The 19,066-nt window shown below is 41.5% G+C and overlaps 1 protein-coding gene and 1 long non-coding RNA gene across 3 annotated transcripts in view; one reads left to right on the top strand and one right to left on the bottom strand.

The window, feature by feature from the left end:
* LOC109521285 (uncharacterized) overlaps positions 1–7,265 on the bottom strand; it is a 167,295-nt gene extending 160,030 nt beyond the window's left edge. For both annotated transcript variants that reach the window (XR_002169323.1, XR_002169324.1), the window contains exons 1-2: positions 7,147–7,265; positions 6,752–6,816 (exon numbers count right to left, since the gene is read on the bottom strand). This is a non-coding gene — a long non-coding RNA (uncharacterized LOC109521285). The remainder of the gene's footprint in view (positions 1–6,751; positions 6,817–7,146) is intronic.
* Positions 7,266–7,555: 290 nt separating this feature from the next.
* Positions 7,556–14,420, top strand: aqp4 (aquaporin 4). The gene is made up of 6 exons (XM_019879067.1): positions 7,556–7,697; positions 9,066–9,179; positions 10,534–10,930; positions 11,009–11,173; positions 12,915–12,995; positions 13,531–14,420. Exons 2-6 carry the CDS (start codon positions 9,091–9,093, stop codon positions 13,762–13,764), a joined length of 966 nt encoding a protein of 321 aa, XP_019734626.1. The 5' UTR covers positions 7,556–7,697; positions 9,066–9,090; the 3' UTR covers positions 13,765–14,420.
* Positions 14,421–19,066: the final 4,646 nt, after the last annotated feature.

The raw sequence follows: 19,066 nt of genomic DNA, 5'->3' as shown, positions 1-19,066 counted from the left end.
CCCAAAAATGATTTTACAAAAAAAACAAAACAGATAAATATTGTCTATTAAGCATGTGCAATAGTCATAATATGAATATTTATGTCCATATTAGATTGGATACTTGGAGACAGTGTAATGTTGATTCGCACTTCGCTGCAATGTGAAACAGCAGGTGGTGATCCCCCCGCCCCCCAAAAATGATTTTACAAAAAAAACAAAACAGATAAATATTGTCTATTAAGCATGTGCAATAGTCATAATATGAATATTTATGTCCATATTAGATTGGATACTTGGAGACAGTGTAATGTTGATTCGCACTTCGCTGCAATGTGAAACAGCAGGTGGTGATCCTAAAGTTTTTATACGAGTATTATAAAGTATTTATCCTAATGCTAATGCTAATAACAAAACGCTAATAATGATAATGCTAAATTCCTAACGGCGTGTCATGCAAAGTTTAAATGAAAACAACATGATTTAGACAATGTGAACTAACACAACCTCCAACTGGCTAACCTTTATAAACCTAAAAAATAAAAATCAGTCTGTGTTGTATATACCCTGGTTGGTCATTCCTCTGGGCTTATTTTGCTTTTTAAAGGTATTCTCATAAACTGTCAAGACTATACGCAAGAAAAGTGTGGTGATCAAAATTACGGTTTTTCTTCCATAAATATTTTCTAATGCTGATTCTCGCCGACATCCTCTTTCCCTTCCGCCGTTGGGATCTGAGGCTGACGCTTCGTAGCATCTGCACTGGGCTCCTGTGGGTTGCAGCCTGACAGCTTGTCTCCACCAAGGCTTGGTAATGAGAGAGGCTGTGTTCATTCTGTCTACACGTGTCACACGCTGTTGTTTTTTTTTTGTTTTTTTTTGCAGCTCGCACACGCTGTGGTTTTCCTTTAGCTAGCTTTGACGGCGATAGCAGCCAGCAAAAGCAACAATATCCAGACACCTATTTGTGGAGTTACGAGTGATGTCCAGCTGCCTTTTTGAGGGGTCTATTCTGTATAAATAAGTTGTTTCCCGTGTTTCAACATTGCATCAAGCAAGCAGTAATGTTGCAGTGTTGACTCAGTGGCTGTTCTGTGTTCCTTGGAAAAAAAAAAGAAATCATTTGTCAGCACTTACAAAAGAAGTCACTACTTACTACCTCTTAATTTGCTTCACCGCATCCCGTCACGCTCACGCACTGACCCGCACGGAGCAATCATTCCACGGTACATCCACCCAGTATATTGCATATGATGTGACGCAGTCAAACACAAAATTAGATTTTCATTACAATACTGGTTTGTTTAAAAAAAAAAAAAAAAAAAGGGAAGTTGTGCAACAGTGGACAGTAGTCACACACAAGAATAATAATATCAACGCATCGAAAAATCAACAGTACTGGATGTTGCCGCAAGACAGCTGAGATAAGCTCCAGCACGCCTGCGACCTTTGTCAGGATAAGCAGCTCACATAATGGATGGATGGATGGACGTATCAAGAATTAGCAGTATATGTGACAACTGTAAAAATAGTATACTAAATATAGGCAGATGCAAATGCCAAAGTGTGTATGACTGCTGTATATCTATCCATCCATCCATCCATCCATTTTCTGATCCGCTTTATCCTTACAAGAGTCGCAGGGTGTGCTGCAGCCTATCCCAGCTGTCTTCGGGCAGTAGGTGGGGCACACCCTGAACCGGTTGCCAATCGCAGGGCATGCATAGACAAACAACCGTTCACAGTCATACTCACACCTAGGGACCATTTAGAGTGTTCAATCAGCCTGTCATGCATATTTTTGGAATGTGGGAGGAAACGGGAGTACCCGGAGAAAACCCCCGCGGGCAGGGGGAGAACACGCAAACTCCACACAGGAAGGCCAGATCGAACACACGACCCTCTGCGTTGTAAGGTCGACGCGCTAACCACGAGGCCAACAAAGACAGGGTCTAGCACCTGGGATGTGGGTGGGGGGACTGCCCTCCCTCTGAAATATGCTTGGACCCCCATAATGAATGTTTATCAGCATTTTCTGAAGGAATTTGGGGGTTTGTATCAAATAAAAATTGCCATGGTTGGGAATAATCAAAGGGCCACTCAATGATGATTGATCCATGTTAGTGAGTCAGTGAAATTTTGACCCAAATCGGGTTGCTTTTGACCCAGCAGTTACAAAGAAGCAAATATGGCAGCGATAACAAAGAATCCTCCATATTGTAATGATGAATGATCACATAATGAGATGCTGCGATTTCCAACAGTTTCTCAAAACGTCACCATCTGGGGGTTTCCCCCCCCCACCAGCTCATCAAAGAAAACTATTTGTTCCCCCCACTGAGTGGAAAGTCATTGACAAGTTGCTTCAAATTGCCTCAAAGACATTTATGATCTCTGCCCAATGGGCTAATGAGACAGATTACGTTCTGCTCCAGACATTGCATTTGGCTTTACACTTCATACACCACCTCAAAGGGTCGGAACTAAAACAGTCGTGTGACTGAGGTTTGGACTTTCAGCCTTACATGAAGGGGTTTCACAAACATACGTCACTAACTTTTTAGAAATTCGAAATCGGTTTTTCTATCGCTCTTGCCTTCAATGTTGTCGCAGTTGCTAAACCATCATTTTTTTAAATAACTGGATAAAAATTCTTTGAAAAGTAGTCCACAACATACAATTGACAAATAGTACATTCCTTTTTAAAATGCATCATAACATCTGTCTGCTGAATTTTCGGAATACTGCTACTGATTCCATTTGGGAGCCTTGGAGCAATATTTGGCCTTCTTTGTAGCAGTACAAGTTATGGAAAATTGCTATCCGGCTGTCAAATCTTTTGGAGGTGAACAAGATCGAGTGAGACATTAAGTGAAAGTGGAAAAATACAGCATCTTAGAGTAAAATCCGCAGCAGGTGACCAAATTGGCGAAAGAACAATGAGCAGGTGAACACTGTATTATAAGGTCAGCATTATGGCTGGATTTACGCTGCCTGGTTCAACTGACACTATTCCATTGCTCTGCTCTGCAGTGGTACAATCGGGAAATGCTTCTTGGCAGCGAAAAGACAGAAATGGAATTGGATATCATTAAATCGGAATCAGGCCTCTTCCAATTGAGGATTTAAAAAAATCTGAGACGGATACAATATCTGGCAACATGACAGTATCTTAAAAGGGAACGTAAAGCAAGTGTTTTCTTTGCAAGAACACGTTCTGTTTCCACACTCGTCTACACATAGTACTCAGAGTAATATCGTGTCTGTGGAATAGAAATTAAACACACTAATCCATCCATTTTCATCCATGTCTGGAAGGCTGCCATTTTGGCCTTATATCACCCTCCACTGTCCTCTGAAATTGACATCAAACTGCCTTCGGGTTTGAATTGCAAACGTCACAGCTCACCTGATATCTGAGTTTGTTCGGCTTGACTCTTACTAACTACACAAAATTAATATTAATCACAATACCACTTTCAGACCCCAAAAATATTTACTCAAACCTCATAACGCACAAAACTTCACGAGCTCACTAGCTGGATTCTAATGCACAAAAAGAAAAAGTCATACAGGGGTTCACAAAATGAGCATCGATGCTGCGCTACTTCAGAAATTGGGGGGAGGGGAGTTGAATTTTGCGCATTCCCTTGTAGAAAGTGCAGCATCTCTGCCTGATTAAATGGGAGTAATGACGGTTGCACGGAATGTGATCTCTAGCCCTTAGCAGAAAATGATTGTGAGGTCAAGTTGCTTTTCTGTCCAGCGGCGCACAACAATCTCAAGGTCCCGACTACTCTGAAACACACAAGGAAAGACTCAAGCGTGAAAGAAAGTATGAGCGAGTTTTCGAGTCTTTTAAAAATATGCAAAACAAAATCATTTTGGTGAGGCATTTGGTCTAGAAGATCGAAGTTCACCGAAGATCCTAAATTGTAACTAGTAGTTTGGCTATTTTGTACTTTCATCGTTAGAAGAACAAAATGTGTCTTTGCATTCGCATGAGACAGAGCCGAGTGACATTCAACCAGTGTGTACTGTAATTCTTCATCCTTTGTGTATTTTTTTAAAGAAGAAGAACGTGAGGGACCTAGAGACACCTGTGAACTATTTTGTAACTATTTTTTTAATGACACACTGACATCTCGTATGATGACTCAAACTAACAAGTGAGCCTGATACTTAAATCAGATTCCAGCAAAATACCTTTTTTTTTTAAATCAAATGATCCCTTTGCCTCATTTAGTCCTTCATGCATCAAAGCCTTTTTTGTCATTCAGAGTGTGAGAGTATGTGCGTGTGCGTGTACGTGTGTGTGTGCGTGTGTGTGTGTGTGTGTGTGGGTGGGGGGGGGTTGGCTGTATGTCAAAGTCTTTAGCTTGCGTAACAGATAGAAAAGGCTTGGCGTGGTGCGCCGCCAACAAAGACAGGGTCTAACCAAGCATGCCTTTATTACTCTGGTCCCCAAGACCATTTAGCTTACAGCCCGCCTTGACCGATTCCCTCGGGATGTGCGAGTTATTTGACATTGTTATGAATATGCTCATTTTAATTGTTTAGCTAGGCAATGGAATTGAATATACTGCATGAGTTCCATTAATCTGTCATAATTGTATGCTAGCTAATGAGGGACAACGGCGTCTCCCTTCCGCGTAGCTATTGCAAATAAGCTAACACTGTAGGTCGTTCCCCATTGCTGGTCACGTGTGATCGTCAAGAGCACAACTTTGGAGGTTCCATTGAACATCCTTTCGACAGTATTCATAAACTGCCTTTATACAATTGTGCAACAGAAGCCATATTTCCATCAACAGGCATCATAAATTATGATCCTAAATGGCCAAGGTAAGAGGAGGCTTCACAAAGAAAATGACCTCGGTTCAAATTGAACATCGTCCTGTGGTTCTCTTAATTAAAAGCACATGGGCCGTATCAACAAACATTCAGCGACTAAACTGCACTTGAAACGCATGCAAATTGGGAGAATTGTGGCGAAATATCAATAATTAGTCGAGCGGGGGCTCCCCCTGATATGCGTGATGCCTCGCAGCTTTCACAGCGAGACTGCCTTCATAATGATTTATGTGGTTTGTTAATGTTTACGTGCGTGATTTACATATCAATGTAAAATAAAGGCATATGCCTCGTGGCTTTACTTGTCTTTGCGAGTACGACTTGCGTGCTAATTGTTCGTATGGAACAAGTTGTACAAGAATTAGGTCAGATGTAATGAGCTAAATAAACTTGTTGTTTTTTTCTTCCCCATTTCATTGACATTCTTACTTGTTTTCAAAACAAAGCTAACATTTTTCATTGCCACTAAGACTATTGTGACATGTCCTCAATTAGTGGCTGTCCCTCTATTACAGTCGACACCACAGCCCAAACACCTCACGGTGTGGCGTCTTGTGTTTAGCAACTATGTTGAAGTGAGAGGTGGAGCTTCATTCATGCAGCACTGTGTCTAGCAACTATATTGAATTGAGAGGAGATAGTATGCAAGGTCGACAGCGTCCCGGTGCAAGCTTGCTCATACAGTATTTGGAAGTGCTTGCATGGTAGACAACCAGGAAGTAACAAAGAGGCTTTTTTCCCGCTGGTTGGTCTGTTGCTGTTCGTATTCTGACATCACACAGACAGCCTTTCTCCAATTGGATGCACATGCTGACATCACCGCTGAATATTTCTCATGTTGAGGGCACGACATCCCACCCTGGAGCCCTTGTAATTCATACACAATGCATGGGTTCGTCAACGGTATGCTGTGTATTGCTAAGTGTAACGTGAGAACTCCCAGAAAAATAAATCTACTTTCAATTTATCATTTGTCCCCCCCAAAAAAAAGCCTTCTTCCACCTGCAGTTGAGCGAATAAACATCTGGTGCCACTACGGTCAGCTAACCTTGACGGTGTTGTGTTGATACTTAATGGAGAGTGAAATTAAGGGAGTGTAACAAACTGTAAGGCAAACATTAACATACATGGAAGAGTAAAAGTCACCTCTAAGGGTCGTGACCACACCGATCTTTCAGTGCAAGATCATACATAAGAAGCCTACTTCTGACATTTCAGTGGATTTCCAGTCCCAGTTTTGATTTCTTTTTGTACAAATGACATGAAATTAGGGTGAATTTTTAGATAAGTACCAGCTCAATAAGATGAGATTTCTTTATTTTCTTTCACAATGTAGCATTTTCGGGTTTATTAGCACCGTTATGTAAGGGCAGTGTTCCCACATATACCTTTAAAAAGTACCTTAGTCATTTGACTGATTACTTAATTTTAAAGGACCCATGTTAGATTACATGTTACTATATTAAAGTGGCTATATTTTTGATTTTATGGATGTGAGTAAGTCCAAACATGTCCAAACATCCTCATCAAAGACAAATGGAGTAAAATCCAAAATACTCGGCCAATTGTTGTAATATTTTTGGAACATCAAGTGGGCTTGCATTTACATGTCCACATGAATTTTGCTGACAATCGTTCACAGTTTTTGTACATGAAGTCATGTTATCGTTTGTTCTCGAGGAGGCAATATGAAGAGGGTATGCTCCCGACCTCAATCAAATCAAATATATTGCGGCTTTTGTTCTCGTACTTTCAGACTCTGATTAGGATATGCATAAACATGTGCACATAAATTTTGGTGATAATCAACCATGGTTTTTGGACATAAGTGACGTAATGTTTGTTTCTCTACGAGGTAACTCGAAGAAGCAAACTTATGACTTGAACAGAGTAAAAAAATCTTCAGACTTTTACTTACATGATTTACAGTCATCTGATCGATGGATGAATGGGTCTGTGTCAGAAGGGCAGCCGACGTAAAAACTGTAGCAAACAAATCATGCAATTGATTCGCAGTGGGTATCCCTTATCTAGGGTATCACTTTCACTGTATACTGTAGACAGACACACATTTATAAGAGCAATTAAGAGCGTTCAATGAATGGAAAATGCACGTTTCTGGAATAAGGTTGGATGACCCTAGGTAGACCACCACTTCTCACATCCTTCTTAAAAATGAGAATTTATTAACGAGTCGTGTGCATTACTCTTATATTCGTTATCTAAAACATCCCATCCTTGTGGCGCTACTAAAAAATGTCTGTGCACTATCAAGCTGCCCTTTCAGCTGTCACTGGTGGGACGTTCAAATACCTCGGAATTTTAAGGATCCAGAGCTGTCTGAACAAAACAAACGCTAATTCAGCCACATCGGTGTAAAGGCATTCTCATTTTAACATCATGTTGCACTGTGTATGTGCAACTGAGCGATGTAAACATCCATACATTATTTTCGGCTTCTAAAATTAGCTTCGAGACGTATCAAAGATTGTGTATACTGACGCATGTCATCGATGCATGTAAAAAAAACACGCCTTGGGTTTTAAATGAGAACGTTTACTTAGCGTCAAAGACCAGCGAGTGTTTAGATGAGCTCATTTCTCTACGAAATCAAAGCGTTTCGGCCACATATCTGCACGAAAAGGTGGTCGTGATCGCCGACACAAAGATGATTTCATATGCTAACGTAACCACACATACGGCCTTTAGCACATCAGGCTAGCGAATTAAAATAGTCGCTTTCCCTTTAAAATTGCGTTATCGCATCATTTTTGGGAATAAAAAACTTTTGAGGGACAAACGAATTGAAATATATATATATAATTAGCATCAACACACCTGCAAGTAGAGCATAGGAGAGCGCTGTAAGTATGACTAATTCAAAGACAATCTGGAACTTTATCACACTAAAATACCACATAAATATCTACGCAGAACACCCTCGATACAAGGCGCAAAATTACAAGCATACGTTTACTAGTCATATATAAAGCCCAGGTTGATGATTTCTAACTCGACTCAACTTTATCAGTCCATTAGTTGCCATTTTCAACATTTCATGCTTGGATTCCAACTTTCAAAAATGGTAAGAACGCACCAGAGGTTCGTTTCAAATGATTCATTTCCCGAAAAAAATTATGCAAGTCCATATAACATGAGGAAATAATCGCACTTCCTAGAATAAAAACATTGCTTCATTTTAATCCAGTGGTACTCAAAACTTTTTACACTAACTACCACCTAAATAAGTGCTCAAGACTATAAAGACTAAAATACAGTAGTGAAGAGGGCCCAGGTGTTCATCAAAACACGACAGGCTTTATACCTAAAATTATATTATTGTAAGCGACTGACATGCATGGTGTGAAGAGTTATGCTTGTCCTATATATGAGGGGGAAAAAAACTACCAAATGTTAAAATGTATTGCACACAAAAATTCAATAAATTGTGTTTCAATAGTTGTTTAAAAACAAACAGTTCTATGCCATTAAGCACAATGTATTTTACTTTAAAAAAATTAAATACTTTGACAGTGATTCTTTTGCTTATCACTTGAGGGACACCATGCACCACTAGTTGTACTAATGTAACCTGTGGTGTCTGACTGCGTTGCATTTAAGAATATTGGTGACACAGCAGGATTTCTTGTCTTCCGTCAAATCGTCTCAATCACAAAGACTGACGAAAACGACAGAAAACAATGTCCTCCTTGTCATTTATATTGATACAATGTACCCCTCCCCATGGACTTTATGAGAAAAAGGGCACACAGACACAACATACCTGACGAAAACAGCAGAATACAATGTCACAATACAAACACTTGCATGGTTTTTCATCAGGAGAAATTCAACACACTACAGTATTTTCATACAGCAAACAAACCAGGTACTTGGGTTTTATGGAGAGGATTTATTTGGTGTCGCTGATGGTCTGCCACTGTGCTGCCCATACATTTACAGTATACAGTATATAGATATTGGTGTGTGTGTGTGTGTGTGTGTGTGTGTGTGTGCGTGTGTGCGTGCGTGCGTGCGTGCGTGCGTGCGTGCGTGCGTGCGTGCGTGCGTGCGTGCGTGCGTGCGTGCGTGTGTGTGTGTGTGTGCTACTTAAGGGCTGGACAGCACACAACCCTCACATGACGATGAGCCTGTTTGACTCAACTTATGGTCACGCAGTGTTACTGATTGCACAGCGAGTAAAAATCCCTGACTCCTCCCAACTTGTGCAGGCATTATTATAACTCCCGAGAGGTGATGCCAGGCGTGCAATCCCAGGGTACCATTGCCGGATCACGTTCGAATGACAGAGCGGCCATCAGCTCCGCACAACCAGCTGCTGCTATGTAAGTACTGCATGACTGTTTATTACTGCATTTGGCTGTCTTTTGAACTGACAGCATATTGTCCAACTACTTTTACAAATAGCGTCGACAAAAATTATTGATGTGTTGTTTGGTACAAAATGTTATGATCCAGCATTGATTCGCAAGAGTAAAATATCAAAATTGTTGCCCTGATGACATAACCAAAAAGCACAACACCTTAAAGTGTTCATAAATAGACAGCTGAAGGCATTCAAAGGCCAAGCAAAAGAGAAAAAGTAGTTTATTTAATAAAGCAAAAGTTTTAAAGACATTTACAGCAAAGTAAAGAAGAAAAAAGTCGCCTTCGAAAATTAAAGGACTGTATCGTAAAAATGATTTTTAAAATGCATGTTTTTTTTTTGCAGTTTCCAATTTGTAAGAGAGACTCGTTTAACAGAGACAATAACACTGCCTCTTAGTGGAGGAGGGTGGGCCTTTCCACGCGTGAATGTTCAAACTTGAAAATAAATGCGCATCACAGATGGATTTGTGTGAATAATTTTGAGACAAATCTCTCTTCATACAAAAAAAAAGCAAGCAATTTGCAATACTTGAGACTGCTAATTAATTTCTAAAACTAACACAAGTGCGTGGACTGAAGAAAGTGTCGGGCCGAAGACCAGTGTACTGTGCAAATCAATGAATGGACCAAAGATGTGCCAGCATTGCACAGGCAGTTTTGAAAATGCCAACAAAAATGATCATGACACATCATTGTCTATTCAGCAATACCATTTAGGAGCTTCTGAATGATAAAGGCAGACTCTGAGTCAGTCACAAGAAGGCGTCATGCCATATCAACGGAGCTAGCCCTCGTTTGCACCTGCTTTTCAAACACGCCATTTATAAAAACGCAAACTCAAAAGATAGTTAAAATGATTAAGAGATTAAAAATCAGCATGTGTGATCACCGCTTTAGATGTTACTCAAAAATCAGTTGATTATTGCTTGTAAGAAAATGCATAATTTGCACAATTTAAAACAACATGCCGATGGCATTGTTTCTGCAAAAACCGCAAAAGTTTCTCCACTGTCTTTTTTTTTCCTTGCAAATTTCTGTTTTGTCTCAAGGAAATGACTCACAACTCCCCCGTCGACTATTTACTAGTCGGCCTAATGTAGGCTTAAATTATGACAACTGGGAAGCTGAGGCACACCGTCTCTACTTAAGGAAGCCAAAGCTCAAAGTTCAAATTTAAAAAAGTGAACACCGGTGAGGACAAAAAAAAGATTTTCACTCATGGAGACAGCATTTTATACACTTGTAAATTAGTGTGCAGATCAGTGTAAATCTGTGTGGCGCATGCAACATTCTTCATTCTGTTTGCCACAGGAGCATAATGACAGGAGTGGAACATTTAAAGACCAAGGATTTCTGGAGGGCCGTAGGTGCAGAATTCCTGGCCATGCTCCTGTTTGTGTTTCTCGGTGTGGGCTCCACTATCAATTGGTCAGCATTGACCAACAGTTCGAAAAGTACGCCTGACCCCAAGGTCCTCATTTCGCTGTGCTTTGGCTTATCCATTGCCACCTTGGTGCAATGCTTTGGCCACATTAGTGGCGGACACATCAATCCGGCTGTCACGGCGGCGATGCTCGTGACCAAGAAAGTGACCATAGTAAAGGCGCTGTTCTACTTGGTGGCCCAGTTAGTGGGCGCAATGGCAGGTTCTGGGATCGTGCGCCTCGTCACACCCTCCACCCTCACGGATAATATGGGCATCTCTGCGGTGAGCACTCTGGATTTGACATACTTTGTCTTTCCTTTAAAAAATAATAATCCAAAAAAAATCTTTGTGTTTGCTCAGGTGAATGCAGAGGTGGGGGTGGGAAAGGGCTTACTGGTGGAACTGCTCTTAACGTTCCAGCTGGTCTTCACCATTTTTGCCACATGCGACTCCAAACGCACTGACCTCGGCGGATCAGCTTCCTTGGCCATTGGGCTGTCCGTAACGATTGGTCACCTATTTGGGGTGAGTACACCATGAAGAAATTTGGTGTAAAATGACGGTAAATTACTGGCAGCAGGGACACCGGTATTTTGCTATTGTTTTACACGGTAATGTATTTTCACATTTAACAGTGGATAACAGTGGCTGGTGTGCTAATTTTACACATCTACTATGTAGCCACAACATCACATGCATGACTTGGACAGAGCAGGATTCGAACAGCGGACCCATCAATTACCGGACGCTCTACCTCCTGAACCACGGCCGCCTTGTATTTTGAATTCTATCACAAACACATCGAGCAACATTCATGCACCACTATTAGCCTGTCTGTGCCAAATGAAAAGCTAGAAGGTTCAAGTGTACCTCCGACGGTCCATTTTGAGGTCTTGACGGGGAAACAGATCAATATTGTATTCATGAATGTCTAGTGTTCCCATCCTTATGTCTAGGCAGTCTTGTATTCGCCAAAATGACATCCGACACCCCCATGGTTAATTTTAATGCATGGCAATTAATGAAGAAGTGGAATGGATTTTCTGTGAAGCGGTGGAGATAAGAATGCGGTGCCTATCTCCACCACTTCACAGAAAATGCTGTTTTATACTGATTAGTTTGTTGTTCTTAACCAAGCCCTAACGGTTAATTTACATATGGGGATGACTATTTTTTTTTTTTTTTACAATAACAATAAGATTCTGTTCTAATATTTAATTGATGACTAAAATAATTGTGAGTTGCAGCCTGAAGAGACAAGGTAGGTTCTCAGTGAGTTGAGCGTTCTCGGTGAGCTCCAGTCACTTGGAGATGATTTCAAGGTGTACCTTGGCAAGTTTCTCAATTTTTCGTCATTGCAGCCTACATCAACGCTAAAGTCTTGCACGTTCAACTCTGCAATCACTCCGCCATCATCATTTGTCTTGGCGACGGCGTGTTAGGGCGGCGCTGCGCCCGTATTTCCAGCGAATGCGCGGCTCTGTACAAACCTGCTTCTTCCTCAAAAGTCGCTTTTTATGGTTTAATAAAAGTGGCACTCTTCAATCCAGAGGTGTGCTCAGGGTAGGCAAGTGAAGCCGCGCCGCCCCCTGCTGGCCGTTCTCTGCGTGTGAAGAGTTCAAAAAAAGAAAACAACTTTGCTTAGGAAGATTCTTGGGTATCATCAATGGGAAAACAAACAGTTGGCTTCTACAGGACCTAACTTTGGGAACAACTCAACTCAAAGAACGAACCGCCTCGATGGGACTGACTGATTAATACTGCCGGGGGCCCGGATGGCACTGCGTGACCTGGTAGTCGTCAATGGTGGGAACTCCTGCCATTTACGTGTATGTTCCACAGAGCCAAGGGCTGCTATGTACATTTCCTCAGACCACAGTGTCTGATCATTAATGCAATATTGATCTGCCCTTCCATGATGTTCACAAATAGTCACTCTCACAACAAGAAACGATGTGACACTGCGCTTCTGTGTGTTGATTGCCCATCTTTCGTTGTCGTTATCATGGCATAGCAACCTGCCGCTGGGAGCTTGCCGAAACCCTCCTCAAGTGCCTCCTATCCAGCACGCTTCAGATGTTTCCCTCCGGCAACACACGTGATTCAAAAGATCAGCTCATCAGCAAGCTCTGAGAAGCCGATCATTTAAATCAGTTGTGTTAGAGGAGGGAGACACCCACTGATTTGCTCAAATGAATTTTCCTCGCTGTGTTGTAACGTTCCGCATTATTGTGACGATTAATTTTTGGCTTCTATATCTTTGCAGATTCCTTACACAGGAGCCAGCATGAACCCTGCTCGTTCCTTCGGCCCAGCAGTGGTCATGGCGAATTTTAAGGATCACTGGGTAAGAAAGCTTTCTGAGGTTCTAGAGTTTGAAATATTCCCTTTCTACTTTAATCACCTTGGTAGCTCTTGGTTTAAATGGCGTGTGTGACTGTATCGTCACATCCGGCTCATGAATGAGATTACCCTTCACAAAGTTTGCCAGACCATTCATTTACCTTTGTCCACCTTAGGCTACATGCTAGAATCCATCGAAAAAGTATAGCGACCCCTAATAATAATCGGGCCTAATTTGAGGTAAAAAAATGATCCTGAAAAAATGATCCTGAGTGATTTCTCACCCATCTGCATGTAGTTGGGTCCGATTCACGGACTCCAGCCCATTAAGTAGCGACTCAATCTATTTAACAGGGACAAAATGTTAACTTTCTTGTCCATTAGACTTTGCCTCTGACAGATTGGTGTTAGTATGGGAACAAACAGCTTTTGTGGATGTGGTGTGCTTTCTTGGTTTTCATTTTTCATGTGTGGGGATTCATGATTTTTAAAAAATGGTTAAGATGTTGCAAATAGGTGTGTTTTGTACCCCTCTCTAGGTTTACTGGCTGGGGCCCATGCTGGGTGGTGTGCTCGCGGCTCTCCTGTATGAGTTCCTGTTCTGCCCGGCCTGTGGCAAGCCAAGTCCAGGACAGGTGATTCCTAAGGACCAAACAGTTAACTACAAAGAGGTGGACAAGGACGGACCAGGCTCCATGCAGCCGGTCAAAAGGAAGAAGAGGACCGATCGGAAAGACCCGCCGCCAACGAGAGAAGTGCTGTCCACTGTATGACGAGCAGATTCGGAATGAGAATGGAGAGTAAGCTACAAGACAGAATGACAAGAGTTTTTGGCTTTCATCTTGAGTCCCCCAACCCTACACCTCCCATGCCTTCAGATAATTCATCCTTGAATGCGTTTTCAGCCTAAGAGGGTTTGTGCACTGAACAATTTCGATGACAAGTTGCCATATAGCTTTGCTAGCAGCAGGAAGACACCTGCAGTCCAAGTGGGTGTTTTATGGTCCATCAATTTACGTAGGATCTTCATTAGGCAACGGTGAACGAGTCGGGTGGAAAATTGGGCCTTGTTATTTTGGGATTAGTGTCACATTTACTCCTGGTTAAGCGTATTACGACACAACTAATGTACGGTAAGGTGGCCTACTCTTCTCTCTGATCAGTAGGGTTTACACGATTCCAATCTATTTAAATAACTTGTTCATTTACTGTACAGTTGAACCCCGCTAATCACAGGGAATTGACCTAAACCTAAACCAGCCTACAAATAGCCTATAGTTGATGCCCATTGAAATGCATTGGATTAAAAAAAAAAAAGGCATAAACCCGAAAACAAATGTCCCCAAAAAGCTGAAAACATTCAATACACGGAAAATGGAGGGACTCGACACTAAATCTAAAAAAATTGGTCTTAACAAAGGGTGAAAAAAAAAAAATCAGGCGAGACGTCCGCCTCACAGTGCAGAGGTGCAGGATTCGATTGTGGCTCCGGCCTCCCTGTGTGAAGTTTGCATGTTCTCCCCGTGCCTGCGTCCCCGGTACTTCAGTTTCCTCCCACATTCCAAAAACATGCAGGGCAAGTTAATGGAACTCTCTAAATTGTCCATAGTTGTGAGTGTGAATGAGAACGCCTGTTCATTTCTGTGTGCCCTGCGATTGGCTGGCAACCAGTTCAGGGTGTCCCCCACCTGCTGCTCAAAGACAGCTGGGTTAGGCTCCAGCACGCCTGCGAACACCATGAGGATAAGCGAATTTGAAAATGGATGGATGGATGAAAAAAAAAAATCAAGAAAACGGACTGCATAAACAGAGAAACTTTAGGTTATTAAACGATGGCAGCACAGAACTTAGCTGGAGTGAATAAGATTGTGTTATGTCTTGTTTTGCAGAGACGATCAGTAATGTCACTGATCAATCATGTGAATTAAGACATTCGATCACCGATTTTGCATAAGATGCAAAATATCTGACGATCTGATCCAGTCGATCAGATCTGTGTAAAGTCTGATTTTCAGTGCATAGCTGTATGCTCTCTTGTGAAAAATGTTCTATTTTTTTTTTATTTACACTGTGAAATAATTGTACTTCATACTCCAGGAGAATATATGGTTATTGTAATTAATTTCATGCACTGGTTTACCTGTTTTATTCCATCATCGAAAAAAAGATGGATGACTCGATTGTTTAGCTTTTTATTTGAACTCAACTGTGTATCATCTGGTCTGGAAATTGGTGCTGTGAATTTTATGTAATGTGATAATAAAGTTTTACCAAAATATGGACTGTACATAACTATCGACTCAACACATCAGAGATGAATAACACTACAAATTTTTGTATCTTTTAGCTTTTGACGATCTGCTACCAAAAATTTTATTTTGTGAGCTGGGGATATGGGCGGCATTTCACACATTTTGTGGAAGCAGGTACAGCACTGGAGCACACCCCTAACACGATTAAAAAAAAAAAAAAACATCCAGCTGCAAGTCACTTATCCTTGGATGACTTATGCTTGAGTAATTTTAAGTGAAATTTTCGTATGAACTAATTCCATTGTAATTTGTTGCTCATCGTCACTCCCATGTGCATGACACAAATTGATGATAATACCCCCCACCCCCAAAAAAAACACACCCACACACACTCACGCGCCCTCACGCGCGCACGCGCAGTCAGAATGCGACAACAGCATCACATCGTGGTCTCTTGTGTAAAATAAAGGCTCACCTCAAGTGTTTCTCCAGGGGAGGGCGTCCACGAGCCTTCAATGTGCACATTCCATTGCGCACTTGGAAATACTGTACAATTCAACACATGCGCAGCTATACCTGTGACTGATACGGCCCATCTAACTATTTTGCAGTTGTTGTCTTCAATATGTACCTCAGTTACGGCCTCCCTAATCTCCTTTTGACCATTTTAATTCATATAAACTCGATTGATATAAGCTCGATCCCTGTGTGTGTGTATGTATATATATAGAGAGAGAGAGAGAGAGAGAGAGAGAGAGAGAGAGAGAGAGAGAGAGAGAGAGAGAGAGAGAGAGAGACGTGGGATGTTATGGATCATTGTCCTGCTGCGGAACACAAGTACACACTAGCTCGAGGTCCAGAACTGATGGCCAAACATTGTCCTTCAGAATTTTATGGTAAAAAGCAGAATTCATGGTTCCATCAATCAAAGCAAGCCCGTCCAGGTCCTGAAACAGTTAAGCAGGTCCAGACTATTGTACTACCACTACCGTGTTTGACTGTTGGTAATATGCTCTTTTTAAAAATTATGTTCTAAAAAAGATACAAATAAAGATACTTAACCTGTGGTGGCTTCCCCCCCCCCCCCCCAACGCTCCCCAATTCATTTGCAGTCCACATACAGAGGGGTAAACATCTCCTTTTTTCACAGATTTTTTCTTCCACGTTAAGCTAACAAACATATAGTTTGTTCACTCATCCATCGAGTACAAATTGACTTCTTCACACTTGACAATTTGCATTTGTAATTTCAATCCCCAGCGTGGTGCAGAAAGGGTAAAAGATAAAACACACACCTTAAAGATCATTAGCAATTAATATTTGGGGATTCGTGGAGGAAAAACTGCGTTAAACACTCATTCAATAATTCATACTATAAACAAGAAAGTCTCCCACTTCCTTAATAATTTAGACGTAAGCTAATGTTGATTTATTCAGGAAGGTTTGTGCCACAAGCGCTGCCTGGAGTGCCCACATTTGAATTAAAGTAGGACAGTAGCAGGCGAGTCTGTAATAACATTTGTATAATTTTATTATTGCTCGCGGCCCAGTTCATTTCCTCCTCCAGTAGCTGCGTGAAATTGTTTGATTCTGCAAAGTGCCTTGAGTGTGGCGCTCCGGGCTCACAGGGAGATGCAGGAACAGGAAGGCTGGTGACACTCCGTTCTGATGCTGTCACACGCGCACACGCACTCACACAGATAAATAACGTTGCCATTGCCAGGCTTTGCTACACCGGCTCACTTAATAATTCACGCTGTCTTGAGAATATGATTGATTTTCTCACTCACCCTGTCACTCATGATGAATATTTGAGGGAAAGCATTCGAGAGGGTGTGCAGGTGTAATAATAAGGCATTCATTACACCATCACATCACATACGTTGGAGCGTTTGTCAATATGGTTCTGCAGTGCAAGGCATGCTTGTTATGCAAAGACATGGAACACCCAACATGGCAAAACCAACAATCACACCATTACAACAACGAAGACCTCACTGAGAAGAAATGCAGTTGTATCTTTGAGGGCGAAATGTGTTGGATATCTAAGATAAAAACTTTGAGATTCTTGAGGTTAAAAGCTGGCGAATTGAATTTGTAATTTTACTGGAGGGAAGGGGTAGAATTTGGAGGAAACATTTTAGAGAGTCAAGTCGTAGTATTAGATGAAATTCAAAATCATTTTGGTTTTTTTTTCTCATCTTTGCGAAGGTTTTATTGGGTTTGCCGGATAATTTGGGTTAGCAATGAGCACTGTGCCCTTTTTCTAAAACATTTTTATTCATTAGTCATAAAAAATAATCATAATTTAAAAAAATAAATGAGAACATTCGTATTCAAAATTATTCAATATGGAAATGTGTAATATGTAAAAAGATTTACTTTGATTTGTTTTATGTTCTCCTCAATTTGCTTCGCGAAAAAGCAGTTTTCCTCTGGTATGTATACATCTGTCGTCTTGTAATTTGGTTGCTCCATTAAAAATTTGCGGGCCGTACTAATATCGATATACGTGGCGTGCGAAACCATTCAGGGACAGTTCAATTTGAAAGTGGAACGATTCGATTCCGTTCGACTCAGTGGGATTCTGATTCGATTCAGTTTGACAGACTAAGACGCAATGACTTTTTGGGTTGTCATGTTACGTACATTGAACTCATGAGAAACCCTATCATTACTTACTTTCATGTTGTGATTACCCAATGACAGTCGTGGAGTAATGGACATGAAATTTGGGGAGCTGTACCTGCAGGATGTCTCCTTTATAACTAACATACATGGAAATAGTCCGAAGAATCAGATCTTGGTCACTTGTGTGTGTAGTATAAATCCAGATTGTGTTTATGGTGCACAAGAGTGATTGCTACACAAACAATGCCATCTGGTAGCACACACCTGAGACCTCAGTGTTTTTGACACAGGAAGGGAGGTCTACGAGTGCTGATTGGTTTCCTCGGGGCTTCCAACTTCGCACCCCGCTCCGCGTTCATTCCTCCCGCAATTCCTTTATGCAGAGCAGCGCAAAGTGCAGTTTGATGAAACACATTTGTTTGACTTAACTCTTGCCTCGCCATCGCGCCCGCATCTCGGAGGCCTCTCGCCGGCCCGACAGCAATGGGGCTAATGAGAGGATGTATGTACAAGCGTGCCACTTGACCGCGGGACTTGTGTTCCATTTGGGTTTTTGGTCTGCGTTATTAGGGAAATCTTTATTATTGTTGTTGCCCTCAAGTGGGGAGCGTATATAACAGGATTACATTTTATTGGAGCCTCCCAGCGAGCAGCCGCCTCCTCCTGTCTTTCTTCCCCCTCACTGTCACCGACTCCTCTGTCCACTGTCCAGGTCGAAGAGACTGTCCACCTCTGAGTAAACATACTCACTTGTTATTGACCTTCTAGTGTTTCAGGAAGTGGCTGTGGAGGTCATATTGAGTTGAGCTGACATCATGAATAATACTGTCACCCATCCAATTGTAAAACAAAGTGAACCGCTGTACGTCACAAATTAAAACAGGGGTCGGCAACCCAAAATGTTGAAAGAGCCATATAGGACAAAAAAAACAAAAACAAAAAACAAATATGTCTGGAGCCGCAAAAAAAAATAAAAGCCTTCGATAAAACTAACAATGAAAGAAACACATGCTGTATGTATGTAGGAGACTGGACCGTCACGGAATTGTTTATGTTATTCATTCCTTTGTTGTGTGTTCACAAACGCCCCCATAGAATTTATTTTGTAATTTCCTCGCTTGATTTTTTGTTTTGGTGCATTATTTTCGCTTTTCTTGGTGTCACTTAGTGAAGTGATCATTAATTTCCATTT

This window comes from Hippocampus comes, unplaced genomic scaffold, assembly GCF_001891065.2.
Source record: "Hippocampus comes isolate QL1 unplaced genomic scaffold, H_comes_QL1_v1.1 scaffold85, whole genome shotgun sequence".
In the NCBI taxonomy this organism is placed as follows: domain Eukaryota; kingdom Metazoa; phylum Chordata; class Actinopteri; order Syngnathiformes; family Syngnathidae; genus Hippocampus; species Hippocampus comes.
Note: the sequence above shows the minus strand (reverse complement) of the source record. Positions and strands in the feature narration are given on the sequence as shown.

Excerpts from the sequence above, each read along its gene's own strand:
- aqp4 (XM_019879067.1), top strand. The coding sequence starts at position 9,091 with ATGCCAGGCGTGCAATCCCAGGGTACCATTGCCGGATCACGTTCGAAT. Across the intron at positions 10,931-11,008 it reads ATAATATGGGCATCTCTGCG|GTGAATGCAGAGGTGGGGGT; the intron begins GTGAGCACTCTG and ends GTGTTTGCTCAG. Across the intron at positions 11,174-12,914 it reads CGATTGGTCACCTATTTGGG|ATTCCTTACACAGGAGCCAG; the intron begins GTGAGTACACCA and ends ATATCTTTGCAG.